We start from the raw sequence: 26746 nt of genomic DNA, 5'->3' as shown, positions 1-26746 counted from the left end.
CGATGACTGCAGGGTCACCGCGCCCATCTCGACGTTCAATGGCTGGACGAGAGTGCTTCTTCATCAGCAAAGGGCACGCGTTCGATTCGGCATAGTGGCGGGGACGGTATGTTGTACTGGAAGACTAGTGCAAACAAACTTTGAATCTTCGCCTTTTTTTTCGGTCTGCCTTTGTTCTGTGCAAGGCTTGTGGGTGTGATCCCCCCCCCTTTTCTCCCTCCTCCCTCCCTCATCTCCGGTTGGTCGACTGTTGGGCTCGCTGCTTCCTCGGCAAAGCGACGCTAGCTGGGGCTGGCTAGTTCTTGAGCTAGCGGTGGGGGCTCTTCGCTGATTTTCGTGGGCTCGTCTCTTTTCCCGGTCAATGCCAACAAACACATTGACTCAGGTAAGGTGAAATCAAGCGACTACGTTGCTGTTTTTATTACCCCCTAATCATCTTGCGTGGGGTTGGGTATTGGGGCCGAATTAAGCCGCTCGGGGGTGGGGTAGCGCTAGCTTTAGCCACTTAGCCATTTAAGTCAGCTGCTGTTTCAACATAAGCGCCCAAAAGTCATTGAAAAGACCACCAAGACACATATAATTATCGTGTATACGCGTTAAAGAGTGGAGATTTCACATTTCGAGAATGATGTGTACCGTTAACCGGCCCTGGCTCGGTGTCACCCATGGCCGAACCGAGCACTCTCCTCTCCGGCCTTCCCCCCTCCTCACAGTCCCTGATAAGATCCACAAGAATAATCTAAACTAAATCGAGTGAGATCTACCTTACAACGTTCACTACTCAAAACTCATGCTGTTTTCTTGCAAATGCAGTGATTTGTGTGTGTGCGCGTGCATGTGCGCGTACATATATATTTTTAAAAAAATACATATGCACAGTTGGCGACGATCAGACTGGGTTGTGTTCGTCTATAATAAAATAATCCTATATTGCCGAACTAGTTGTGCTTATTTGGTTATAGTATCTGCTTTTGACGAGTGGTTCTGTGCAGAAATTGGAGCGTTATGTATCACTGGAGATTCTTCGAGGCGTAATGAATGTGAGTTGCGGCGTTAACACCCTTTTTTGTGTTGGAAGTTAGCAACTCGGCTGCAACCCTGCGCTTTTAAAGTCACATAAAAAGTTCAAGTATTTTTCCCAACAAAAAATGGTAGACAAAAAAATGTGTTCGTGTGCCCTGCTTGGTGGAAGGCAAAGGCAGGGCCGTATTCGCCGCCCACCCCGACCGACCGACCTTGCACATTTCGAATAGATCCGCAAATAAGTACCGCGACGGTAGTAATTGAATCAAATGGACGCCGTGTGCTTTAACGAGATTGTTTAGTGTGCAAGTAAGTGGATTTGTGCAGAGCCAGTGGCCTCGCCAAAACCCTTTCAAAGCGTCTCCTCCCTACACTAGCTTTTAATGGCAAGTCGCTGCAATTGCGGAAGGACGGGAAACGATGATTATTCTAATTTTCTCCCTCAATGTATTCGAATTCGAGCGTGTACTAAGACAAAAAAAATCCAAAGGGAATATTTTGGCGAGGTGAATAAGGGCGATGGGAAACGAAGATGCCCCACTGTGTTCTGCTTGCAGGCCGCCCCACTTGAAACGAGCTACATGCTAAGCTAACTAGCGGACAGACAGTCCGGGGGAAGGCAAGATGGCGTATAGCTGCATCTTCTCTGATAGCACTGCAAGTCATATAGCTCTACAATCGTATGCTGTCTGGAGAATAGAGCCTCAAACTTATTTTGCTAAATGCTCACAGGTTTAGTAATGTGGCTCGCCTATTCTTGACAAATTAGAATGAACAGCTATCCTGCAGGTATGCAAATACAATGCAAACAATCCCAGTTGTAGGTAAATCACTGAAGTGCTCTCACTCTGGGGCCCAGATCAAGTGTCACTGTTTAACCGCATGGAAATGAAAGTTATATAAAATGTCTTTCATTACACACACATTGAAAATATCTGAACTGAACTTATTAAAAAAAATCATATCAAGAAAAAGTAAAAAGGCCATGTGGAAATGATATGATGGCTATATTGCTGGTGTTCAAATCCAGGCAAAGGTCATAAGCAGGTTGTGTGTAAAAGAATTAAGATCAAAATCATCCTTTTTATGAATGGAAAAGCATATTGCCATTACTCAGCTTTGCTTTGCCAGCTGTTTCTGTTAGTGGACATGGATAGGATTACACACTCATTCACTCTTTGACTGAGGATTTGAGCTCTTTGGGATTAAGGATTTTGCACGATGATATTGCTGGTTATGATTACCACACACACACTGTGATCCAGCTTCAGCTTATTTAAAAATTGTCCTGTTTAACACTTTGTGACATGACATTTGTGCCACTCAGCAACTGAGGAGACACATTTTCCCTGGTGAGGCGATTGCAGAGAAGCCAGTGAGCTCCAAACACCAAGCTGTTTACGAGCACTCATTGTTTATCAGGCAGTCAGCTGACCCTGATCAGGCGCTTAGGAAAGGAGAAGTGATGAGGGAGAGGAAGTGCAAGCATCCACAGAGGTCAATGGGGAAATAATAAATGTACACAGGACTGTGTAATGTCTCAAGCCACTACTTGCATTGTTTAATTATGTCGCATTTATTTTGACGTACATGCCAGTAAATTAGGACAGATGAATTTACAAAACCATTGTCAACAAACCTCTGTCGATTGCGGTGCATAAGACTGGGAGAAATTGTGTCAATCTGGATAAAGGGGACAGATAAAGGTAAAACTATCTATCTGGAAGCTGTCAATGCAGCACGCTAAACCGCCCGACAAAATGTCCTACCTCAACTAGAATCCTGCATTGCATTTGATCCAAAGGTCCTTGTTGATGTTATTGTGCAAAGCAAAAGTTAAGCCACAATTACTTCTGGCGATGGCGCTTCTTCTTTGTGATCTTAAAAGAAGGAAGAGAGAAGAAGGCATCAAAGAAGAAGCAGCAGCACCAAGAGCAGAAATGGCAGTAACTTGCGTTTGGCACAACAAGGGTTTAAAAGTACATGATTGTATCTTTGGCTAAAATGCACTTTTGAATTCTAATTAAGTTTAGCCAATTTTAGGATAAAAATTAAAACATTAACGTAGTTATTAGCCAACGTGCCGTCGCAATCGGCGGGCTTGTAGATTACGTTCCTCTCACAGTCTGCCGCTTGGTATTTATTCTTGATTTTGAATTTTCAAAGGTAAATTTGTTTTGTAACACGGATTGGTTGGGAACCATGTGGCGTAAATATAAATACCCCCCCAAAAAAGTCAACCTCTACTGTGTGTTTTTTCCCCATTTCGTGGGGGTTTGTGGACCCCATCAACCACGATAAACAAGGAATTACTGCACATACGCAATTCGAGCCACTATGTCGTTCGTGCAACCTGTCTAGCTCTTCCAGCCATGATAGCACCACCTATCTTTTTCTTTCTTAGTAAACCAGAAAGTAGCCTGCTAATTTGTGAATATAAGGAAAAACAAAAATGAGTCATCTTTGTCACTTTTATCAACAGTCTGGCCCAAGCAATAGAGAGTTCTGTGTTCTACTCAGTGACATAAATTGTATAGGTCATTGTGATGCCGCGAAGACTGAAAAACAAATGATCGACTAAAACTTAAGGCAACACTTGTATTTGCGAAGTTATCCAATTGGATAGAAGCCTTCAGTTTTGTTTCTGTACAAAACATTGTATTTTGAATACTTGGTTACTAAAACAATGCAATACAACTTTATGTATTTAACGCATTTCACAACAGCTGGAGCTGTTACAAAGCCTGAAATGGTAAAACAAATGTCACTTATGTCAAAATTCTCAGTGAAATGAATAATTTTGTGCATATTTGGGGTGGGTGATATAGTCCAAAATTCACATCACAATATCAATTGAATCTGTACGCGGTAACAGTATTTATCATGCTGTAAAATTAAGGGTAAAAAATATTTTAATTAATATACTTTAATAAATGAATAGTTTTTTTAATGGATTATCTATATACTCCATTAGAGAAACTAAATTGAGCCAATAAATGGCAATAAAAACAAATATAAATTAGGATCACACTCATTGTGCAAATCTCAAGACAAAATTGTGCAAAAAACTACTGATGTTTTCATTTACAAGAGTACAACTGGCTTTCAGTTTAGTTTTCTATAATTAATGTGCCCATGGATTAATTGACTTTTACCAATTCTGTTTCACTGTTCAACCGTGGTAAAGAAAGCAAACAATTCATTAGATCTCGAACATCAAAATTAACAATCAGCACTTAGCTAATGCACAGACAATATGTCAGATTTCTATTCTGTGCAATGTACTTTGTGTACAAATGTTTTCTTTGACATGCTATTTTTCTATTTCCTGTTGCTGCTGAAACAATGCAAATGTATCCAATGTGGGACTAACATAGCTTCTTATTTTAAATATTTATTGTAACCAGCCATACATTATCCAAGCTGCTTATCGTCACGAGGGTCGCGGGTGTGCAGGAGCCTATCCCAGCTGTCATTGGGCAGTGTGAGGGGTACCGCCAATTGCAGGGCACACAAAGACAAACCATACCCGTTTACAATTGTACCTTGAGACAATTTAGAGTGTCCTAAGCACTTATTTTGGGTCTTTCCCAACGCTCTGTTTCACCTTAGCGATTAGCACATTTAGCGCCTCCTCGTTGGCCTCCTCGGTTAAAACACTACTTGTTAGCGGGGCAGTTTAATTGTCGCCACGGAGATGAGCCACATCACGCAGCTCGTTGCTGTTGCTGTGAACAGATTTACATATAGAACAAATAAAGACCGTACTGCTGCGGCGCAAGATAGCTTGATACCTAGCATTCAAGCAGTGGCTTAATAAATTACTTTTGGGACTACGGCCGTCAGCGCGATGCATTTTTTAAATTATTTATTTATTTTTAATCGGTATGCCGCTGATTAGTGTGACTTGCCTCGTTAGCGTGCGGCACAAGAGCCCTTAAAAAAATGCAGCTTTGACCATCTCAAAATTGCATAGTTCATCCCTACCTTAAATTGAATAAACCATCTATACTGCGCCCCCCTAGAGCATATGCACAAGGTACTTGAATTGTACAAATTATGTAGAAATTTGGGTTACCATCGTAAACGCATTGTATTTTTGAGTTGACTCGATTATAAATTATTATTTAATGGCATGCCTGGGTATCGTTTTCAAGGTGATGAAGGTATTCAGTCTTCAGTGTGTGACACTGCTCGGTAATCTCATTCCATGACACGGTTATTATAAGATTAATAAACGTAAGAGGATGATTATTGGACAAAGGCTAACCAATCAGAGAATTGACATGGGCTACAAAGCTATTAAATATTGTCCTGAAATGTCAAGCAACACTCAGAAACGCTACAGGTAAGGTGATAGCTATTCAGGTTAAAGTAATTTGGAACTCGTATTGATAATATTTGTGTTTGTTACCTAGGCCAAAGTTCGGCTTTTTTATTTGATCTTCTTTTAGTAATGTATATCTCACAACTGATTAATGTAGGTGGTTGGGCAGAGCTCATCAGGTTTTGCTGTGGATTCATGACCATTTTCACTTTTTAGGATTTGGGAAATTTTGACCATTTTACCAAATTCATCTATTGTTTCCGGGCTGTTGTCAGACTTGTGTGCGACATAAATACGAATAGTCCGGCTCCATTTTAAAGCACTTAAATGTCATCTGCTTCCTAATGTACTTCTTTCTGAATAATTAATGTGATCGATTCACGCATACAAAATGTTGCTTGCAGTCATGTCGTCACCATGTTGGTGTTGTGCTACCTTGGCAAAGTTGGCTCTTTCTTGCTCCGACTGGATCGTTTGGGTTGACGGTTAAATGCAGTCCCCCCGTCCCTGTATTGTATATTAAATGGGGCGGCATCTTCAACTTCCTTGTGACCATATCAAAGTGTCCTTGAGCAAGATACTGAAGACTAATTTGCTCCCAGTGGACCTGGCAGCTTCCCGTGCGTGTGCGGGTGAGAATGTGAGGCTTTGTAAACCGCTTTGGGCACATTATGTTGTGGATAAAGCGCTACATAAATGCACTCCATTTACCATTTTTACCATTTATTAAAGAAGGAAAAATACACCATGGGAATACAGCCAGTTCCTTGTCTCACTATTAATATAAGTGCGTTATTGATTACTTGGCGAACATCGGGAGTATCCTGGGATTGAGGTCAGATGGATGATGGGCTACTTTTTCATATCAGTCGAATGATATGTCTCAACTGGATTTGTCTGGCTCAAGCGTTGGGATTATGCCATGACATTGAGGGAGGAAAGTAAGGTTGACCTGTGAACTGTACGCGTTTTTCTTGTATAAGGATCTTGGACCTTGTAGGTGGTTGTGTATGAGTTAGACAAATTTCTTGACTGTGTTTATGTATCTATCAATTAACAAGCCACTTTTTTTTTTATAGATCAAGTGCCCCAATAGCTGGAGAGAGGTAACTGAAAAAGAAGACTAAAATGAGTGAACTGGACCAGTTACGCCAAGAGGCAGAGCAGCTCAAAAATCAAATCCGAGTGAGTCGAGTACTTATTTTCGCTCTGTAACGCTATTATAATGAGCAAGATTTGATTAGGACTTTTTTCTCCTCTTCACAGGATGCCAGGAAAGCATGTGCGGATGCCACTCTATCACAGGTTAAAACCCCACGGAACACGCAGCAATTTCTAACATAAAATTTGTTGTCTATTGGTGTACTAATTAGACTAGCTGAGTGTCATCTTTAAGAAAACAATGCTGATCATTTATTATGCTGAAAATCAAAGAGGATGCTGTCTTGTTTGTTATTCCAGATCACGGCTAACATCGATCCCGTTGGGCGAATTCAGATGCGTACAAGACGAACACTGAGGGGTCATCTGGCCAAAATCTATGCCATGCACTGGGGAACAGATTCCAGGTACACCTAATGGCACACTCTAGTTTTATGTTCAATCTTGTATGGATGCCATTAAATGTCGTAACTAACATGAATAAATAATTAAAATTGTTTTTGAGCTGCAATATTTCTATTGATGTCTTTTTCAGGCTTTTGGTCAGCGCTTCTCAAGATGGCAAACTAATTATTTGGGACAGCTATACTACAAACAAGGCAAGTCATTTTTATGATGGCATAGTGCATATGCATACTGCGCCAGGGCCTCATGTTTGAAACAGTCATGTACTAATAAATGTAGTCAAAGAACTAAAATCGTGTAGACAATTGGAATATGTTCCAATACACAGTGTCTGGCAACTTTTTAGGCTTGACGTGTTGTCACGTTGTCTTTGATCACTAGATGTAATAAAAGCCATGTGTTGGAGAAAGTCTGGTATTTGAAACATGAGCTGTCAACTCCCATTGTAGGTCCACGCCATTCCACTTCGTTCTTCCTGGGTCATGACGTGCGCGTATGCACCTTCAGGAAATTATGTGGCCTGCGGCGGCTTAGACAACATCTGCTCCATTTACAACCTGAAAACCCGCGAGGGCAACGTACGTGTGAGCCGCGAGCTCGCCGGACATACAGGTACTGGCTTTGGTTGTGTTGGCCAACCTTTTATTTAGCCAAGGCACAAACTTTTACCTTATGAAACTTAAAACACACCTCCACGAATGAACGTCGATAATAAAACATTTATTTCCCCTCAATTTACTCAGGAATCTCCTGGGTGTTGATTCGAGGCCTGTTTTGTTGAAGACATTCTGTAGTATGAATGTCAACACATGTTAACTTCCTTCTGTCATCTTGTGGAAAAGCCTTTAATAGTTCTTCATATCATATGTTGCAGGGATAGCTAGATGAACAAAGAAAAGTATTTGTCGCAAATAAATGATTGATTTTTGCACCAATTAAGTGAAGTGGTATGATTTCCGACAGCATATCTGATGATCTCGATTTACGACACGCAAGGGTTTTGCGGTACAGTGGTTGGAAATCGGTGTTGTAGGGCATGTTTGGGCCCAGTGGTCACACTTGTCATATAATGTTTTATTTTTATAACACATATAACCAAGTTATGTTGCGGGTTTAATTGGACCATTTTCAAGTTTGTCACATAGAAATAAATGGTTAAAAGTAGTCGTTCACTATGCAGCTTGTTCTACTGAGCTTAAAACTGGTCATAAAAAAAATTCACTTCTATTTACAATTCTTAAGTAGTGCTAAGACACTGCAGCCAAGACAAGTATGTATGTAGATTAAGCAAATATTTAGATGACTGACCTGGCGCGTGCCTCCATTTTAGGATACCTTTCCTGCTGTCGTTTCCTTGATGACAACCAGATTGTTACAAGCTCGGGAGACACCACCTGGTAAGGGAAAGCAGAGTGTTTTGATGAGCCATTTTTCAAATGCCCCGGTTTATAAGAGAACATTGTGTTTGTCATGTGACAGTGCACTTTGGGACATTGAGACCGGCCAGCAGACAACCACGTTTGCCGGGCACACGGGTGATGTCATGAGCCTCTCTCTGGCCCCGGATTCACGATTATTTGTCTCCGGGGCCTGTGACGCTTCGGCCAAACTCTGGGATGTGCGAGAGGGCATGTGCAGACAGACCTTCACTGGCCATGAGTCCGACATCAATGCCATCTGTGTAAGTCAACATCCGTTTTTAGTTAACTTGCATTATGAACAAAGCGTTAGGGATATATTTGGATGAAATTTCTCGATTAACCAAAAATGCACTACAACCTCTACAGTTTAACTTAGACTTTTTCCTCAACTTCTGCATGAATGCACATGTACAGCTGTTCAATGTTTCAGTGGTTTTTGCACACCTTGCTTTTCTGTAACAAAAAAGTGAATGGCAACATTTACAGCATGGCCAGATCAACATTTTAGTTGAATTAAAATGTGTACTTCAACAGCCTTTTATACATCATCAGACGAAGATGACAATTTTCTTTTTGACACGACAAAACTAAGTATTGTATTTTCATGACTATGGGGCGCACTATATTAAAGGGCGCAGTCTCAGTTGCGGGTGCTATTTCTGTATTTAACACATACATAGAGCGCAGGTCTGTCAAGACATACTCTGCCGCTCTAAAACATAAGCTAGCATGCATGCTAGCATATGTTTTGAAAAAGGCAGGAAGGGCAAAACAGAGTTGGTCACAGTCCTGCAGTCCCTCAGGTTTGAGAGCAGCTTTAACCTTTCTAACCTTAACAGTACGTGATCACACACTGCGGGGGAGGGATGTCACTAGTCACCAGTCAACTTACAGTCAGGGTTTTACGTCAAAATCAAAACTGTCACCCAAACATCAACTGAAAAGCATCCTAGCAAACAATGAAACAACCAAAAAAGGAACAAAGAAATAATTTGAACACAAAACGCATCTCTCATATAACATTCATATCCCAAGTGCCATTCTTTTTTTTTTTTTTGCTCCCTGTTAATTCTGCAGCACTTTGTAGTCTTCAACTTTACCAACAGAGGGTGCTAACATGCACTGTGAAATGCTCCCAGTTGGTCAGGAGTGTTGAAGAAAGTCACACGGGTAAAGAGCTATGGAACTCTGTCCGTACACAAGGCGCTCTGCATTATAGGGTGCCCCGTTCGTTTTGGAGGAAATTTGGGACTTTTAGGTGTGCCTTATGGTTGTGAAAATATGGTACTGTTACTGCAAGGAAATCCCAGTCTAGCTGTTCAGTGTTAAAAGTTCTTGCCATGGTGCTTTGCCATTGTGAGGCTTCCAACAGGATATTCTCAGGTGGAAAATAGCCATTGAGATTGAGTGACTGGAATGGTCACAGAAAGGTAGAAATAGATGTCCTTTTAAACTTTCCTGGATCAAACACCGGTTGTGAAATTAGCTGTTCAGCTTGAGCAAGTTGTGTGAAAAATACTGAAACATTTATCAGTTGGCTTTGTACACTCTGAAGTTTGGATAAGGTTAAAAATGAGTTGCCTGTAAAGATCACGGCACATTTTATGTTCATCCTGAATTTTTGCCTGAAATCCCCAACTTTTTGTGACTAGTGTATATTGTGATGTACTAATGTTTTCTAATGTCCTGGGTTCTAGTTCTTCCCCAATGGCAACGCCTTTGCCACTGGCTCGGATGATGCCACCTGCAGGCTGTTTGACCTGCGCGCCGATCAGGAATTGATGATCTACTCTCATGACAACATCATCTGCGGCATCACCTCAGTGGCGTTCTCCAAGAGCGGCCGTCTCCTCCTGGCCGGATATGATGATTTCAACTGCAACGTGTGGGACACACTAAAGGCTGACCGAGCCGGTAAGTCCAATCATCAATAACGGTCTTGTGCGCATGCAAACTTCAAACAAGCATACCAACGTTGTTATTAGTAACCCGGGGAGGATATAATAGCCAGTGTCACCAGAGGGTCAGTACCACAGTATCTTCTCAACTAAATAGTAACACAAGGATTCCCAATGACAGGACGCTCTGGTGTTTATTTGGGATTCATAAAAACATAGTTAAATTTGTAACTGTCTTTCTGTAACTTCACTGCTGACTGTCAGAGGCTGTGCCTAACAGTATGGTATTGTATTCTAGGGGATGTCAAACTTTTAGGGGTTTTTTTGTCCAAAGACCTATCTTAAAATGTACTTATTTGTAAAGAACATGTAAAAGAATTGATTTTATTATTTTAAAAAAATACTAATTGTGAAACTCGTTTTTTTGGGGGGGCGGGGGATGAATTGTATTATTTTGAGGCAAAAAATATTACAAGATAAAATGGTCGGTAGGAACAGTGATTTATGCCCTATTATTTTGTTTAGCAATATTAGCCCATTTTACAGGACCAGCAGTGTCCCCCTGTGTGCTGCTAGGCCAGTGGCATCCAATCTTTTATGACCATGACAACAGGGGGTAAAGGCTGAGCATTGCAACTTGAGTGGCTTGTACTTGAGGGGAGAAAAACCTAGAGTGCGTGTGGAGGCGGGTGTGCAAGTGCCTGTAAGGACACAAGTATTTCCACTCTTGGTGGCAGCAGTTGTGACACTACACTTTGTCTATGTGGCACATGGACATGTCACGAAACACAAATGTTACCCATCCACCACCGTGGGGACCTTAAATGCCCAAAATGACTTAAGTCGTTCATTAGAATCAAAACATTCAGTGGCTAGGACAAGTTATGTATTTCATATGTATATATATTTTTTTCCTTTGTGAAGGTTTGACGGGTCTGATGCTCTGCCCCTTTAAATTGCAAGTGTTTGAATTGTGGGTCATGGTTGAATAATGAGCCAATGTACCAGGCGCCGTCCGTAATGCTGGCTACATTTTGGCCACAAGCTTTTGCCATTTCACCCATATGAAATTATAAAGAGAACCGAGAAGCTCAAATCAAAGCATGCTAAGAAGTGCGAGGCTTCGCCATCCCTTCAATGGACTTCATAAATTGTCTGTTTGACTCGGGAGCAGACAAATAATGCTCACTTAACCTGGAAGTGTATATTTAGTGTGTTTGAAATCCTGCATGAGTGGGCGACGTCATTGCGCTTGTGTGCGTACACTGCTGTGTTCAATTGTGACCTGGAAAATCGCCAACTTTTCAACTCCAGCAGCCAAAATTTAGAAATCGCGCTTCGGACTATAGCTGAATCGATATTATTGGAATATTTCATATGTACATAGAGATTACAGATTTTATTATCTAATGAAATAAGTATTTTTTTTCATAAGGAAAAATAAACACGCTCAATGTGTTTCCATTAGAAAGTTGTTGCATGTCTTTGCGATATTCATATTGCATAGGCCATTATTGCGATGTTTTTTTTTGTATAAAAGCCATTTAAAAGTCAATGCTCCATAATATGTCCCCGTGAAGGTTTTACTCATTTATTTGTACCTTTCTAGGTGTGTTGGCTGGCCATGACAACCGCGTGAGCTGCCTGGGCGTGACTGATGATGGCATGGCAGTTGCCACAGGCTCCTGGGACAGCTTCCTGAAGATCTGGAATTGAAGCCTGAAGGTTATTTTTTCCCCCATTTGTTAATACTACAGATCAAATTTCAGCCGCCACATTCTAATTGATGATTATGCTGTGAAACAAATTCACGTCTTTGTCCAGTAAAAGCCCGTGTGGGAAATGTATCGACTTGAGTTCATAGACACTAATGTTCCCATACGCAATGTGTTCGAGTTGCTGATCCCATTTGAACTCTGTCGCTAACGAAAACAAACGAGCACACAAGTTTGGTAAGTCTCAAGTGTGGAGTCGTATTGGCTGCCTCAGACATTGGAGACAATTATCTTATTTTTATGACAGCCATTTTGGAATCGCTTTTTATTATTCTTCAGATTAATAAATTGCCTTTTGTATAAATCTAGGAACCCAAAACCCAAATTTAACAAGCATCCTGGTGAAATTATGTAATTTGGCACTTAGGAGCATGGAAAAAAAACTTATTCACTAGTGCCCTCATGTATCTATCTATCCATCTATCCCAGCTGTCCTCAGGCAGTAGGCGGCATACACCCTGAACTGGTTGCCAGCCAAACTTTTTGGACAATGTGACGCATGTTTTTTTTTTAATTATTATTTTTTTTTTGATAAATATCTGGAACACCACGTTCCTGTTCTAACTAGGTTGCGTTCAGAGATTTGCATAACAAAATACAGACAATCCGGAACAGTTAGCAGCTCTGTGACAGCCAGCTCTGCACGCTTATTTGCTGAGACCCATGTCACTTACCAGGCCAGGCCAGGCCATGCCTTGTAAAGACGTGTACACTCAAGGTCAAAGTTACTACAGCAAAACATGTGGCATGTGGACAAAAATATACGCAGCTAGAGCTGAATGATTTTAGGAAAAACATGTTTTGCGATTTTGATTTAATTTGCGATTTTCTTCACAATGTGCAGTGACGTTTACAAACATGACTGTCAAATGTCATTATAGCATTAAAAACAATAAAATATATTACTGTAATAATGCAAGAACACTGAAGAGGATTTGTGAGAGGGGGGGCAGTTTTTAAAAACTATTTGCCGTCAAGTATAGTTTTGTTTGTGTAATTGTGTGCATGAAAATGCATTTTTTTTAAAACCCCAAAATGTTTACATTTCATGCTAATGTAAATGTTCTTCGTACATAAAGGCCAGATTGTCAATAAAATTATTGTCCCTTAGTATAGCTGAATTCATTAAAATATATCATTTTGAGGCCTATTATTGTGTAGCTCTCAACTCAGAAATTTGTGGTGTAACATATTGCAAATGTTATTGAAATAAATAAATATTTAATACACATTTGACATTTTGAGCTCTTCGTCATGATGACGTGAGCCGTTTCCGTGTCTGAGGGCGTCTGCTAAATTGCTGATGTAGCCGTCATCTTATTATTATGTCGAGACACATACTGCTTGAAATACAACATTTATGTTCATAGCTGCTGGTTCTCCACACTAACGCGCTTTCTAGCCAGGCTTCTGTTAAGTCAACTGTACACATAAGTGATTATTTTGGGTCTTTCCTGACTCTATATTTCACATTAAAGATTAGCTGGCTTTGCAACTCCTCGTTCACCTCCTCGGTTTAGACGCTACTTGTTAATGGGGTAGTTTATTTGTCACCATGGAGGAGATGATCCACGTCACGCAGCTCATTGCTGCTCCTACGTACGGACATGCATGTAGTACAAATAAAGTCTGTACTGCTGTGGTGCAAGATAGCTTGGCACCAGGCATTCAAACAGCGGTGAAATAAATTACTTACGAGTCTACGTGAGACAGTGTGCAAGCATGGGCACAAGAGCCCTTTAAAAAAAATATTTAAAAAAACGCAAATCTTTGCTGTAATTCTGACTTTACGACTAGATTGGGGATACATTGTTACAAATTGTAGAAACACAACATTTTTGTCAACAGGACCGCCTGTACAAACTGGATTAAAAAGCGAATTGTTACTGTTTTACATTTGCCTCTCGTTTTTGCTTCCTAGATGTCCTTTTAACTCCAAAGCCGACTGGAAGACCATTACCACTTCAGAATGTTCACAGCATCTTCTTCAACACTGTTTAAAACTGACTTAGACACCACAAAAAAAAAATGCCGAAGGGAAAAAGAATCCTTTCATACACAAAGAAGAGCACAATTGTCTTATCACCTAATTAAAGAAAGGATCTCCTGTGGTATCAAATCAGAAACTTGTGCATTCCTTCTCGGACCATTTCATGTTACCTTGAAAGAAAGAAAGAGAGAAAAAAACACTATCATCCCATTCAAACGTGTGTCTTGAAAGCAAATGTTGGAGTGTAATTGTACAAATTATTTAACTTTTTTTTTTTTTTTTTAGAATTCTATTCCGACGGTTTGTTACTCAATGGCTTTTTTGGGGGGGGTTGTATTTCTTTAGTGGTTTTAGATATGTTTGAATGACAGCTTGTCCTTTCTAATCCAGTTAAATCACGTATGAGCGACGAAAGATAAAAGCATACAAAGTTTTTAAAAAATTTAAACAAAAGCTTGGATCATATTACACGAGCAGCTTTTCCAAAATGTCTGTATTTATATACTTAGCTGTTTTTTTTCCCCCCCGTTTTGTTTTTTCCCCTCATCACAGCCTTTTGCACATGAAAAAGCTTTGCCTCTCAACTAATATGTTGTTAACTAACCAAGCACATGCTATAAGTTATGAATGCTCATTCCAGTCCAAAAAGGAGTTCTTATGAGTGACTTTGTCCAGTTATAACCACCCACCCCCTCCTCCTTTAATTATTGTACATGTCAGTGACTTTTGTTGGGAAGAGATAGAGTAGCAAGGCAGGTGCTGAGATTATCTGGGGCAGTGGTTGGATTTTATGATTATGGATTGGGGTGGGTGGGGAGGCTTAGGGTCTTGTGTTTAGTATCTTTTTTTTTTTTTTTTGAGTGAAACACCTCACCTGATTAAATACACTTCCTTTGCTTGGGACTGCAGTTGCAACTCTGTGAATGAAATGTACACAAAAAAATCAATGTCTGGAAAAAAAAGTCTGTTTTAAGTTGAAACAGTTAATTTTGTCTGACACGACTTAATTTAGATGTGCATGCTGTAGACTTGCTTTCAGTGGTGCTAAAATAATAAAATGGAAGAAAAAAAACAGTCCTAGATTTTTTTTTGGGGGGGGTTCTAAAAAGGAGTTAACTTTATTGATTGAACCTAATCCAAGTCATTTTGGGGCGCTGGCTCTGCATACTAATAACTGGTAATGCTATGCACCAGAGTGAGCAAGAGACTGCATACAATATGCTTACCAGTTCTACTGATGCCAATTTTTAAGAATTTAACAATCATTGTCATAATTCTATCCTTGGCAAGCATCTTTTCTCTCCTTCAAATATTCACTCAATGGAACAAACACACATATACAGTGTCGATATTAAACTTTGTTTCTATTTTTCTTTTTTGGTCTTAAATTGAAAAAGCAGAACATCTGAATGACATTTCACTGTATACAGAAGCACTTTTGTTAACGTGTGACATTCTCACTTTTTCCTTTCTCTGCAAATGATGTACTTCAATAAATGTGATGTATTTTTGTGTGTGTGGCCACAAGTAAAAATGCGATTCAACTCCAGATGGATTTTCCTACTCCCCCCCACCTTTCCATGAATATACTAGAGCTCTGCACCCTTATGTAGCTTTCCACTTTTTTTTTTTTTTTGGTATTTCCTTTCAGTCTGTTGGTGTTCCACAGTGAGCTGGATGCAAGATAGATACTGTACTAAAATGTACTGTTATTGATTGAAGATGTAATAAAAAGCTGTTTGAGAGTTATCTAGCAGTGTTGGAGTTTTTGCACCTGTTGTCATATTTGAGGCAGCACAGCGGGATAGTGGCTAGCATATCTACTTCACAGTCCTATTTGAATCTCAACTCAGCATTTTTTCCATGTCCTCCGGCTTTCTCCCACATTCCAAAAAGATAAATGTTAGATTCATTAAAGACTAAATTGTCCACACAGAAGATGTGAGCCTGGGTGTTTGTCGACGTGTGCCCAGTTCAGGGTGGACCCCGCTCCTCTCACCGAGTCATCTGGGATAGGTTCCAGTGCACCTGCGACCCTTATGAAGCTAAGTGGTTGAGAAAGAAACTGTTTCACGTAAACACTTTCTAAGTGCCTACATATCCCAGTTGTCTTTCGGGCGAGAGAAGCATTGTTGCAAGGTGCACATTAAGACAAGGAACCTCAATCTAATTCGTTCCAAAATGTACCTAAGATGAATGTTTTTAAGACGTGGGAAAATCCGCATGGCACGGGGAGAAAATGCAAGCTTCAGATTCGAACCCAGAACCTCCAGGCTTGGACGTGTTGACCGTTGTTTGCCTGCTTACATTTAAGTTGGATTAACTATATTTGCTGAGACAAATTTTAAATGAAAACCAATTCAAGAAGAAAGCCAAGGGAGACCGAAGCTGAGATTCGAACCCAAAACATCAGAACTGCGAAGCTTATGTGCTTGACGTGAACCACTTGCACTTTTCTTTCTGTCGTGCGCTACCTTAAACAAATGGAGTAGTATTCTCTTGATTTTTCGTATTAAACGCTTATCTGTTACAGAAACAACAAAGAAGAAACTAGATTATATATGTGCAATGTGGTATGAGAGTTGCCAAAAAGGAACAATCTCGGCCACCATATGAATCCAACACAACTTGATTGTTATTGTTTACAAAATATACAACACAGGTGATCGGCCATCTTGCTATCGTGCTGGAGGAAAATCGACCTTTGTGGACTGTACCATGCTTGGACTCATAACAGGGGTGGTTTTATAGTACAAAACCCTACACCTAATAAAACGACCAAAAAAATATAAAACGGGTTTATGGAGGCAACTCTCTTGTAATTGAGAAGATTTTAGGTTTGAAAGAGTTGCTCTTAAGTGCTACAATACGGCGCCATTAAGCAAGGAAAGAATGAATAATTTACCTCTGTAAAATAACTCCATCCGTTTTTGATGACGCGTTTCCTGCTTCTCTTAGGTAATACTGTTTCAGCGAACGTACATGGCGTAGCAATTGATATACCTCGTGGAACAACAACAAAAACACTCTTTATGTCGTATTTCTGGGTAAGACGATATTGCATAGAAACGCAATTGCAGCCGAGGATTGTAAAGTCGGGGACATATTTTTGTTTTGTTTTGCTTTTGTCGAGTTTTCGTGGACGTTAATGTCGTTGCGAGGTACTTTTAGTGCGTTGTTGACATTCAACACCGTTGGAACGAACAAAGAACCGGCACGTATGCCTAACTCGATTCTTGTTTGCTCTAACGTAATTTATTTTAAACCTAAAACAAACTGCGATTACATACGGTAATTTATTTTTACTAATTGTAAAGTTTGGTGCACTCATTCAGTGCCGCCTAGCCATATTAAACGTCGTAACTCCAGACAAATGGCCGAAGTGTACGTCCGAGTAGCCGAGGAGGAGAACGAGGAGCCCATGGAGATCCCGTCCGAGGACGACGGTACCGTTCTGCTGTCGACGGTGTCGGCCCAGTTCCCCGGAGCGTGCGGCCTCCGGTTCAGGAGCCCTGTTTCCCAGTGTATGCGTGGCGTACGGATTGTCGAGGGCGTCCTGCACGCCCCGGAGACAGGCTGGGGGAACATGGTGTACGTGGTCAACTATCCGAAAGGTAAACGAAATCATACGTTTGTTTGTTTCTCATTTTCTCATCGAAATGACTGTCAAAGTGCCATGTTGTTTATGTTCACTTTTCTGACGTACAGTGTCGGCGTCATTGGGTGGATGGATGAGCGGCGCGACAATATCCTCTATGAGTTGCTGTAATTATTTTTTTAAATTGAACAATTTGGGACGTCCGCCTTTCGAGGTGCCCCGTGTAAAGTTTGTTTGTGCATTTTCTCGTGAAGGCATCATATTATCAAGCCAGCTAAGTTTACTTTATCAATCAGTTTGCCGAAAATATTTTTTTTCATGACTGCAACGCTGGTATCTCAAGTTGTTTTTCCCCATTGAAACAAACGAATAGGAATTCCGTAAATGTTTCGGATTCACAAAAATACCCAGCAAAATGTGTCTAACATGTTCTTAATTCGAATAATAGCATTGTATTCTGTTGTGCTTTAAAAATTACGCATTTTGTGCGTCATAATTATTCAATGGCATCGTGGTGCTTGTTTTGACATGAGTGCCTTGGATACCAAAGGGGCAGTATAATACATAAACGCAGAGAAAGCAGTCAGAACAGCTCAGGAAGATGCGGTAATATTTTTGCCAAGCATGAAGAATATATCCTCCTGAGTATTCTGTTGCGGCACTGTAAGGTTTTAATTAGCATAGCAACAGGCTAGTTTTGTTTGCCTCTCTGATGTTTTCATTTTGTGTTAGCATTAAAGGGACACATGAGTGAGCATAACATTGTCACTTATACAATATGACATTAGTACTCAAATCCGTTCCCCAAAAATTATCAGTGGTGATTTAAGGGCTTTTTTATGATGAGATGTACAACAAATTGGCACGCCCCCTTTTTGGAGCTCGCTTGTTATTTTTTCCGGTCTCAGCTGGCTACGTCACAGCAGGGAGGCAAGCGAGGTAATATTGCTCGCGATATCAGTTCTGTTGTCTAAAAGGGTGACTGATCGCCACCAAAATTCAAATGCACATTACTACTGTTGTCCACTTCTACCTTTGAAAGTATAAAAGTGTTTTGCGCAATATTTTGCATTCCTCGACATGAATCTTAAGATCATATGATCACCTTCACAAAATAAAAATAACGTGACGATCACTTCTTCACTTAGGCCAGTGGTTCTCAATTATTTCCTGTCACGCCCCCCCCTCCCAAGAAGAAAACAATTCGCCCCCCCACCACCATTTTTTTTACATTTCGTGCTAATGTACATGTTCTTTTTATATCAATGTTAGATTGTCAATAAAATATTCATTAACAAAGCTAAATTGATAAAAAATATATCATTTTGAGAACGACTATTGTGAGGATCTCGAAACTCAGTACTCTTGTGCAAATATTGATGAGATGATAAATATTTACTGTTTTTTTTTTTTACTTTATTAACATGAACAAACCAAACAGTTATTAATACGTACATAATATAGAAAAGACAAAAAGAGCTAGGGGGATTTTAAACAAAAATTCTATATAAATAACATAAAGCAACAGATTTAATGTTTACTATACGTTTTTTTTATGTTTACAATACGTTTGACGTCGAACCTCTTTGTTGTGATGACGTCAGCCATTTCCGAGTTCCAGCCTGAGAGCGTGTGCTAAATTGCTCACGTAGCCGTCGTCTTATTTTATGTACAGATATGTAATGGTTGCAATCCAACATTTCTGTTCATAGCTGCTGGCTCTCCGCCCAAACGCGGTTTGAGTCAGACTTCTGTTAAAAGTCGAGCATACATCAAAGCAATTCATTTTAGCGCTTAGCGCCTCCTTGCTCGCCTCCTCGTTTAGAACGCTACTTGTTTGCGGCGTCGTTTATTTGCCATCACGTAGCTTGTTGCTTCTGCTGACTTACATATAGTTCAAATAAAGTCCGTTCTGCTGCGGCGCAAGATAGCTTGGCGCGGGGCATTTAACTCATTCACTACCAGCCGAGTAAAAAAAAAAAAAGGATCTTTGACGTTTTTAGCCGTCAATGGCAGTAAATGAGTTAAGGAGCGGCGAAAGATAACACTTCCGGGTCAACGAGCGACAGGGCGACGCTTTTTTTAATCAGTACTGCGTGACAGGCCAACGCTTATTTAAAAAAAAAAAGTACTGCGTGAACTAGGGGCACAAACAGCTTTGACAAGCTCAAACTCACGTTGTCTGATATCAGTTTTTTCGGTCCCAAAACCATGCAAAAAATGTTCCCCAGGGTCCCACACGCCCCCCTCAGCATCGCACCGCACCCCCACTATTTGAGAATTACTGACTTAGGCTAAGCGTCTGAAGAGCAAGAATGCGCACACAAAACCCGACTGATTATATTTTGTACATTTAGCTACGCTAAATTGTTGTTGAGACAGCCAGCCATGTACAAAAAGCTAATCGTAACGCATTGTATTTGTGTATTTTGGTGATTTATGAACTCATTTAATTTTTACTGGAGAAACCCCCTCAATCCTCCGTAAAATAAATTAGTCAGTTTTTGATGACGCGCTTCTTGCTTCTCCTTAGTTTTGTGTTAATTTCTCCCCCAAAAATTGATAAAATAGAAAATGCAAGCTAATATAATTTTCCTGAAAAAATATACTTAAATTGAGCTTGTTATTTAAAATTGGACCATCCTGGCTGTATGAGCCCTACAAGATAGCAGAATTTCGTAAGGCAAAGAAATCAAGACAAGAAAATCATCACATTTTGAGTAACTGCAGAACCAACGTGTTCTATGCAGATAACAAGAGAAAAATGGAAGAAATCGATGCCTCGTCAGCCGTGAAAATGAAGCGGGGTGACATGAAGACGTCAGACCTGATCGTGTTGGGTCTTCCTTGGAAAACCACGGAGCAGGACCTGAAAGACTACTTCAGCACCTTTGGCGAAGTCATCATGGTGCAGGTATGGCCACATGACCTGGGTAAAATGCTCTTGTGACATAAAGTGTGGGTTGATGTTCAGCCACCAGAGTGCGCCGTTTCTTGTCTGGTCAGGTAAAACGAGACGGCAGGTCAGGAAACTCCAAAGGGTTTGGCTTTGTGCGCTTCACAGAGTACGAATCACAGGAAAAGGTCATTGCCCAGCGCCACATGATTGATGGCAGATGGTGCGACTGCAAGTTCCCCAACTCCAAGGTGAATATGGTAATGTCCACACTCCACTGCAAAAAAATTAGTGGTTTTGAGCATTTGTTTTTCTAACCTGGTACTAATCTTGTGTTCACAGCAAGGCCCAGATGAACCGCTGAGGAGTCGCAAAGTGTTCGTGGGACGTTGCACGGAGGACATGACCACCGACGAGCTGAGGCAGTTCTTTATGCAGTATGGAGAAGTCACAGATGTCTTCATCCCCAAGCCGTTTCGTGCTTTTGCCTTTGTCACATTTGCAGATGATCAGGTATTAATCGACCAAGCGTTTCATGACTCTCTTTAGTTGAGAACCTTTAGTTTGGCAGTGTTCTGTGAGCAATAATGGCATATGACTTGTGTGTAGGGGTGCACATAAAACATTTTGGTAGGTTCTCCATTGAGCACTCGAGATTGTTTGGTACTCATCATTTTAAAAACAGAGAGGAGAGCTTGGCTATCATTTATTGGAAGGTCATTTCAAAGTGAGGGACCGGCAGTGGTAAAGCCTCCGCTTAGTTCTTGGCACCTTTAGTAGCGTCTGGTGTGCTGACCAGAGGCAATGGGCAGGTGGCTTACGGCATTGGCCCACACCCCTATAAAACTCCAACTGTTTTATATGACCATTGAGGATTTAAGAACACAATTTAATGCCGTATCATGCCGACATTTTGAGCTCAATGTTTTCTTGAAATTATTTAATGAGTAAAAGTGTTTCATAAAATAAATGAAGACTTGTTTTTTGATGAAAAAGACCTCGCAATGCAATTTAAGCTACATTTCCTTCCATTAAACATAGAAACTGCATTACAAAGAAATTTAAGTCCACAATATTGAAAAAGTAAAATAAAAATAAAAAAGTAATCCAAGAAACAACTCTTCAATGACCAGCTTGGCACTTGTTGCTAATGCTAACAGCGGCTATTGATGTTAGCCTTGACGGAGGCGGTGTGTTCGCTTAGTATGTTTGCAGCTTCCTTGACATGTCTGTGTGAATGATGGTGTTGGGACAAGAGGCAGAAAAAAGTAATCAATTTGAGGATGCATTTCACCCCAATGCCGCAAACTGTGGCGCTTGATCAGTGCAGATCACGGATCAAAGTCGATCTGATTTCCGAACTGCTTCAATTTGACCTGGTAACTGTTGTTTTTTTTTTTTTTTTTGCTTTTCACCCCACACCCTTCTTAGGTTGCACAGAGTCTGTGCGGCGAAGACTTGATCATCAAAGGCGTGAGTGTCCACATCTCAAACGCAGAGCCCAAACATGGCAACAGGCAGTTTGACCGCACACGTTTCGGAAATGGCTTTGGCGCCCAGGCGTTTGGGGCCAGCCGTAGCGGCATGGGGAGCAGCACCAACAGTAACATGGCCAATTTTGGTTCCTTCAACCTCAACCCGGCAATGATGGCGGCGGCGCAGGCGGCCCTGCAGAGCAGTTGGGGGATGATGGGTATGCTGGCCAGCCAGCAGCAGTCGTCCTCGTCAGCCAGTGGCACCGGCGGCACCAGCTCTAGTCGAGACCAGAGTCAGTCGTTCAGCGCGAGCAACAGCAACTACGGCGCCGGCTCGGCCAGCCTGGGCTGGGGCACGGGCGCAAACTCCACCAGTGGCGGTAGTGGGTTTAGCTCAGGGTTTGGGTCCAGCATGGAGTCAAAGTCATCTGGGTGGGGTATGTAATAAAGCATTTTGTGTGCGTGCGGTAAGTATTGTGAGAAAGAATTAAGTCTTGAAACACATTTTATTTCGGCTGTCTGCGTACCAGAACAAAACTTTTTGTGGACAATGTTTTGTACATTGTGAGGAAAAGAAGCTAATGATATAATTTAGAGCAGGGGTGTCCAAATTGCTGCTCAGGGGCCATTTGCAGCCCACCAACATCTTTTTTGCGTTGCATGGCATATACTCAAATTAATTGTCGAAGCTCATGCTGTTTGTTTGCATTGTACTACTTACTTTTGCCGGGCTGCTAGAAAAAAAAATGTTTTCTCATCTCTTACTTGTTTTCCACGGATCACGTCATTGAGTAAGGTGTGCGTCAGAATGGCAATTCTTTGCTCCACTTTCTTGTCTGTGTCATGGTCAGCTTTGCACAAGTTGTTCCAGTTATTTGGAAAGCGGGGATGTGATTCTGCTTTTGCTCGGTACTCGGCCTGACAACGTTCTTTTGGGATTCAGGGCCACTGGCTACCCACAGATTATGTACTTTTGGCTTCATAACCCTTCTTTTAAATATGTAATATAAACACTAATTGCTTCACATATATATTTACCTACATTGATGTGTAAAACTAACTGTAGCATGTCAGCGGCTCTTCCATTCTTCAATTTTTCTACAAAGCAACCCTTGGAAGAAGAATTTGGACACCCCTGATTTATTAAGTCATTTTCTTCTCTCCTGTCAACTTTATATCAATTTCAACTGGATTCTCTAATGCATTTATTGTCCTGTGAAGATTTGAGTTGAAGAAAGAAATATGCCTGTTTATCATTATCCAGCTACGTTCTAATTTGAAGGCATTCTTGCATTGGGGAGAATCTGGTTAGAAGTTTACTTTTATTTGCAGTCAAAAGTGGACAAACGCCTTCATTGAAATCTCTTCTGCAGTTGACCTCTCTTCCATTTTCCTGCAAGGAAGCTCCAATATGGCAGCATTGTCGCGGGGGCGATAAGCACTATCACTCTCCCTCTTCCCGCCTGTGTAAATGCTATGCCATCAAACAACGGCTCCACTCAGCATGTTCTCACGAGACGGTGGGTCTGTTTTCACTTTTTAAAAAAAAAAAAATCCACTTATGATTGGAGCGAGAACTGCGCAAGTGACATTTTTTGGATGCGGGGGGGGGAATCTGATGAGTGCGGATGGCTTGTGGCGAAGAGTGGAGCGGTTGGTGAGTGAGCGGACTGAGGACTGCTTGTGCAGTGAACGAGCCCCCCCAAAATGTGACTGATTTTTCTATGAATGTGTGAGTGGAAGCAGCAGACGCTACAAGCGCCTCCCACCCCTTAAATGTGGACATCCTTTTGATTAGTGTGTCAAAAGATTTTATTTCCTTTAAATCTTTGCAAGATTTTTCACTTACTCTTAATGTGTCAACATGAAAATGCAGTGGAGTGTTGTGCTCTTTGTAATGCTTCTATAATCTGATTTGAACGCTGTATGGTGTGTGTTGTTCTTTGTTCCTGGACTGATCTGTACGTGTGCATTTGATGTGGATGACGGAGACTGATGAAACACTGGTGGCGACGCGCGTGTGATGTGGGAACGTGGAGTGGTGTCCTAATGGTCCCCCCTCCCTCTCCCTTTTATATAGGCTTTTGATGTTTGTGAGGTGTTTGGAAAAATTTGTTTAATGAAGGGAGCTGTCTAATAAAGTTCATTTGAATAGATTAGTTGATGCTACCTGCGTGGGATTAAAGAAACTAATTCAATTCACACATCTAGGGACCTTGGGCTCCGCTGGTCGAGGTCAACATTTGAACCCCGACAGAAGGATGAAGACGGAAGTTCCAACACTTTGTGTGTGGCCTTCTCAGACGTGGGGTAGTACCTGTCTTTTTGCTCAATTTCTTGTGAGAGAGAGAGAATGCTATTTCCCTCTGCTTGTATGGCGTAAGAGTTTCATCGAACTCTGTTGAGTGTTTGGATAAAGGGTCTTTGTTTCCATACTCTTAGTAATTGGACAGCTGTCTAATATCACATCTGTGGAATGGTCAGAGGTCTTTCTGCACTTTTGTAGAAACTTTACAGTCATCAATGAGTATGGCTACTGGTGCCAACGCATCAGCAAGAAAAATGGATTAACACTGCAGAGCCAAGTGCCCAGTTTTTGTTGTGTATTTGAGGTGACCGATACAATACGGCTTTGTTTGTACTAATGAACATAAGGGCAAAATCTAATTTCTTAAAACCCCAATCCTTTGTTTATGGCGGTGCCTCTCACCAGCAATCCCATCAAGGAAAACAGGGCAAGTCGAGACAACTCTCATTGATCTCATTGTGGGTAACCTCTACATTCCTCCACCGGTCGCTGTCTATAATACTGCTTTATTAATGATCCACACCTAACCTAGCATATTTAGACCATGTATGCTTTTCTCATCCACATGTTTGTAGGCATGATTATGATCTTGAGATAATACCCCTCACCCCCCATTTCCACAGCCATCTCACACACCCAAATTGTGCCACACGACAGCGAAAACTAAAATTGCCACTTGCACCATACAGTGCAAATCCTGGGTGAGAGACCCCCGCAAAAAATAACCTCAAATTGTCAGATTAATTTTTGTCGTGTTGACATGTTTATTAGAATGTTCGGGGTACGAGTGGGGAGTAAGGGCCAGTCTTTGTCTTATTCTTTGTTCTTCTTCTTGCTTAAAGCCTTCTGATCTTTTTCCAGTTCTTCGCTTTTCCTCTGTATGTGCTTTGACTGAAATAAAGGGGAATCAAACAAGACATTGTGAGTTGGAGAATGTTTGTACTTTTAAGTTGTGACGCATTTTTAAAAATATTTGACTGGAAAAAAACTCACCAATGCAGTGCTGCGACGGGCCAAAAGTTTTACATCCTCTGCTGACACAGTGCATCTTTTAGCGTGTCTGTAATCAGAGAGTTTAGCGGGTATTGAGGTTAACCTACAAAACCCCAGGTCACAAATTAAAGGTTGAGAAAAAAATGCTTACTTGGCAAACGCTTCCAGGTCTTTTGCAAATATATCTGAAAAAGAACCAACAGAAAGCCTTTTGAGTCAATGGGAGTAGACAAAGAGATGCTTTTGGTACACTTGCACAAGCTATTGAGATCCAGTTCTGGTGCAGCATCTGGAAATTAAACCATCTGTGTTAGATACTGTTAAATGAAATAGCGCATTTCTATGTTGGCAGAATTTTAGGATTGTTAGTTTTCAAAGGCACACTGGAAACTCATCTTTATGTTTAAAATACTTATTTTTATTATATTCTGGTCGCCAAACTATACCCCTTCTCATTTTTTATGTAAACAATAAAAGATGCATGTATTTATTTTTTTTTGACAAAGGTGTGTGAGCTTAAGAAACTTTGAATTAAGTGGGGAAATTATAGTACGCAGCTAAGCAGCAGAATAGTTTAAAAAAAAACTGAAATATGTACTATAAAGTGACTTTTTTGTATCATACACTGAAAGGAATAACTATACACATGAATATGAGATCTAGAGACTGTGAATTAAGTCAGACTGCTGGAAAAAATGTAACTGTAAATTGTACTGTATTTAAAGCAGACATGAGTGTATATTTACAATAAATATTTCGTAAAAAAAAGATTGAAGGTAGATCGTCATATTTTTTAATGGGGTAGATGGGCCAGTTATTAGCAACCTTATAGCAAGATATCTATTAGAAAACTTCTTGCAAAAAAAAAAAGTTTTTCTTTCTATAGATGCCAAGTTTGGTTTCAAAATCGTAAACATTATCTATGAAAATACACAACGTTATTTGTATCATAGATTTGACAAGGAATTACTTTCCAAGTATTTTCCCTTGAATTAAATAACTTTCTATGAGCACAGTATTCAAAAGCATAACGACCAGCTAGAAAGTGGATGGACGTAGCCGCGTCGGTAACTATTGGTCGATACCCACCACATTGTCTGAAAGTTGTCTCGGTTATGGCCGCTATCACTTGGCGGCTAAACTCCCAGCGGTGCTCTTCGCCCATTTGGTGACACATCCGACCGACCGTGTAATGTAAGGCCGCCTTCAGTCGCTGGAATGGAAATTCTGTCATTTGCTACATTAACACAAAGTTACATTCATTGGTGTTGTGTTTACCCACCAGACGCGTTTCGTCCTCGCTCTCTGTCATTTTCGTTTAAGTAAAATATAGCTTCATTCGGACCCTTTTCTAACTATATGAAGTCAAAATGGTCATATAACAGCAGCTACCGGTAAACGTGATCCCATGATAATGTTTTGGTGACAGTTGTTGAGAGGAACTTCGCGGCACAAATTCAAGACAAACCGACCAAC

The 26746-nt window shown here is 40.8% G+C and overlaps 3 protein-coding genes across 8 annotated transcripts; 2 read left to right on the top strand and 1 right to left on the bottom strand.

Moving 5' to 3' along the window:
* gnb1b (guanine nucleotide binding protein (G protein), beta polypeptide 1b) lies at positions 1 to 15749 on the top strand. 3 transcript variants are annotated; one of them, XM_088308310.1, is made up of 11 exons: positions 1 to 106; positions 6430 to 6535; positions 6617 to 6655; positions 6812 to 6918; positions 7047 to 7110; positions 7366 to 7528; positions 8247 to 8313; positions 8396 to 8597; positions 10035 to 10251; positions 11845 to 11960; positions 13932 to 15749. In XM_088308310.1, exons 2-10 carry the CDS (start codon positions 6479 to 6481, stop codon positions 11949 to 11951), a joined length of 1023 nt encoding a protein of 340 aa, XP_088164436.1. In that variant the 5' UTR covers positions 1 to 106; positions 6430 to 6478; the 3' UTR covers positions 11952 to 11960; positions 13932 to 15749. The 3 variants fall into 3 exon arrangements, with proteins under 3 accessions (XP_088164436.1, XP_088164434.1, XP_088164435.1); XM_088308308.1 differs by lacking the exon at positions 1 to 106 and adding an exon at positions 131 to 385; XM_088308309.1 differs by lacking the exon at positions 1 to 106 and adding an exon at positions 5348 to 5371.
* Positions 15750 to 16953: 1204 nt separating this feature from the next.
* On the top strand, positions 16954 to 25194 carry tardbpb (TAR DNA binding protein b). Of its 3 annotated transcripts, XM_088310020.1 has the most exons (7): positions 16954 to 17614; positions 20349 to 20512; positions 20605 to 20754; positions 20837 to 21007; positions 21926 to 22406; positions 23302 to 23489; positions 24181 to 25194. In XM_088310020.1, exons 1-7 carry the CDS (start codon positions 17374 to 17376, stop codon positions 24214 to 24216), a joined length of 1431 nt encoding a protein of 476 aa, XP_088166146.1. In that variant the 5' UTR covers positions 16954 to 17373; the 3' UTR covers positions 24217 to 25194. The 3 variants fall into 3 exon arrangements, with proteins under 3 accessions (XP_088166146.1, XP_088166145.1, XP_088166144.1); XM_088310019.1 differs by having other exon boundaries at positions 20605 to 20745; positions 21926 to 25194; XM_088310018.1 differs by having other exon boundaries at positions 21926 to 25194.
* cenps (centromere protein S) lies at positions 25018 to 26745 on the bottom strand. Of its 2 annotated transcripts, none has more exons than XM_088310022.1 (5): positions 26553 to 26745; positions 26360 to 26483; positions 25422 to 25455; positions 25271 to 25337; positions 25018 to 25168 (listed from the first exon to the last, which is right to left on the bottom strand). In XM_088310022.1, the coding sequence occupies exons 1-5, from the start codon at positions 26580 to 26582 to the stop codon at positions 25091 to 25093; spliced, it is 333 nt and encodes a 110-aa protein (XP_088166148.1). In that variant the 5' UTR covers positions 26583 to 26745; the 3' UTR covers positions 25018 to 25090. The 2 variants fall into 2 exon arrangements, with proteins under 2 accessions (XP_088166148.1, XP_088166149.1); XM_088310023.1 differs by having other exon boundaries at positions 26360 to 26474.
* Between the last annotated feature and the right edge of the window lies 1 nt (position 26746).

This window comes from Idiotropiscis lumnitzeri, chromosome 11 (genome assembly GCF_059441095.1).
Source record: "Idiotropiscis lumnitzeri isolate Australia: NSW breed Sydney's pygmy pipehorse chromosome 11, RoL_Ilum_1.0, whole genome shotgun sequence".
Lineage (NCBI taxonomy): Eukaryota > Metazoa > Chordata > Actinopteri > Syngnathiformes > Syngnathidae > Idiotropiscis > Idiotropiscis lumnitzeri.
The sequence above is the reverse complement of the archived record's forward strand: the minus strand, read 5'-3'. Positions and strand labels throughout refer to the sequence as shown.

Coding starts and splice junctions, on each gene's coding strand:
- gnb1b (XM_088308310.1), top strand. CDS start 6,479: ATGAGTGAACTGGACCAGTTACGCCAAGAGGCAGAGCAGCTCAAAAAT. Junction 6,656..6,811: donor CGGATGCCACTCTATCACAG/GTTAAAACCCCA, acceptor TTGTTATTCCAG/ATCACGGCTAACATCGATCC. Junction 10,252..11,844: donor ACTAAAGGCTGACCGAGCCG/GTAAGTCCAATC, acceptor GTACCTTTCTAG/GTGTGTTGGCTGGCCATGAC.
- tardbpb (XM_088310020.1), top strand. CDS start 17,374: ATGGCCGAAGTGTACGTCCGAGTAGCCGAGGAGGAGAACGAGGAGCCC. Junction 17,615..20,348: donor CGTGGTCAACTATCCGAAAG/GTAAACGAAATC, acceptor TGTTCTATGCAG/ATAACAAGAGAAAAATGGAA. Junction 22,407..23,301: donor GTCAAAGTCATCTGGGTGGG/GTATGTAATAAA, acceptor TTTTATTTGCAG/TCAAAAGTGGACAAACGCCT.
- cenps (XM_088310022.1), bottom strand. CDS start 26,582: ATGACAGAGAGCGAGGACGAAACGCGTCTG. Junction 25,456..26,359: donor GACAACTTTCAGACAATGTG/GTGGGTATCGAC, acceptor GTTCTTTTTCAG/ATATATTTGCAAAAGACCTG. Junction 25,169..25,270: donor CCCGTCGCAGCACTGCATTG/GTGAGTTTTTTT, acceptor CCTTTATTTCAG/TCAAAGCACATACAGAGGAA.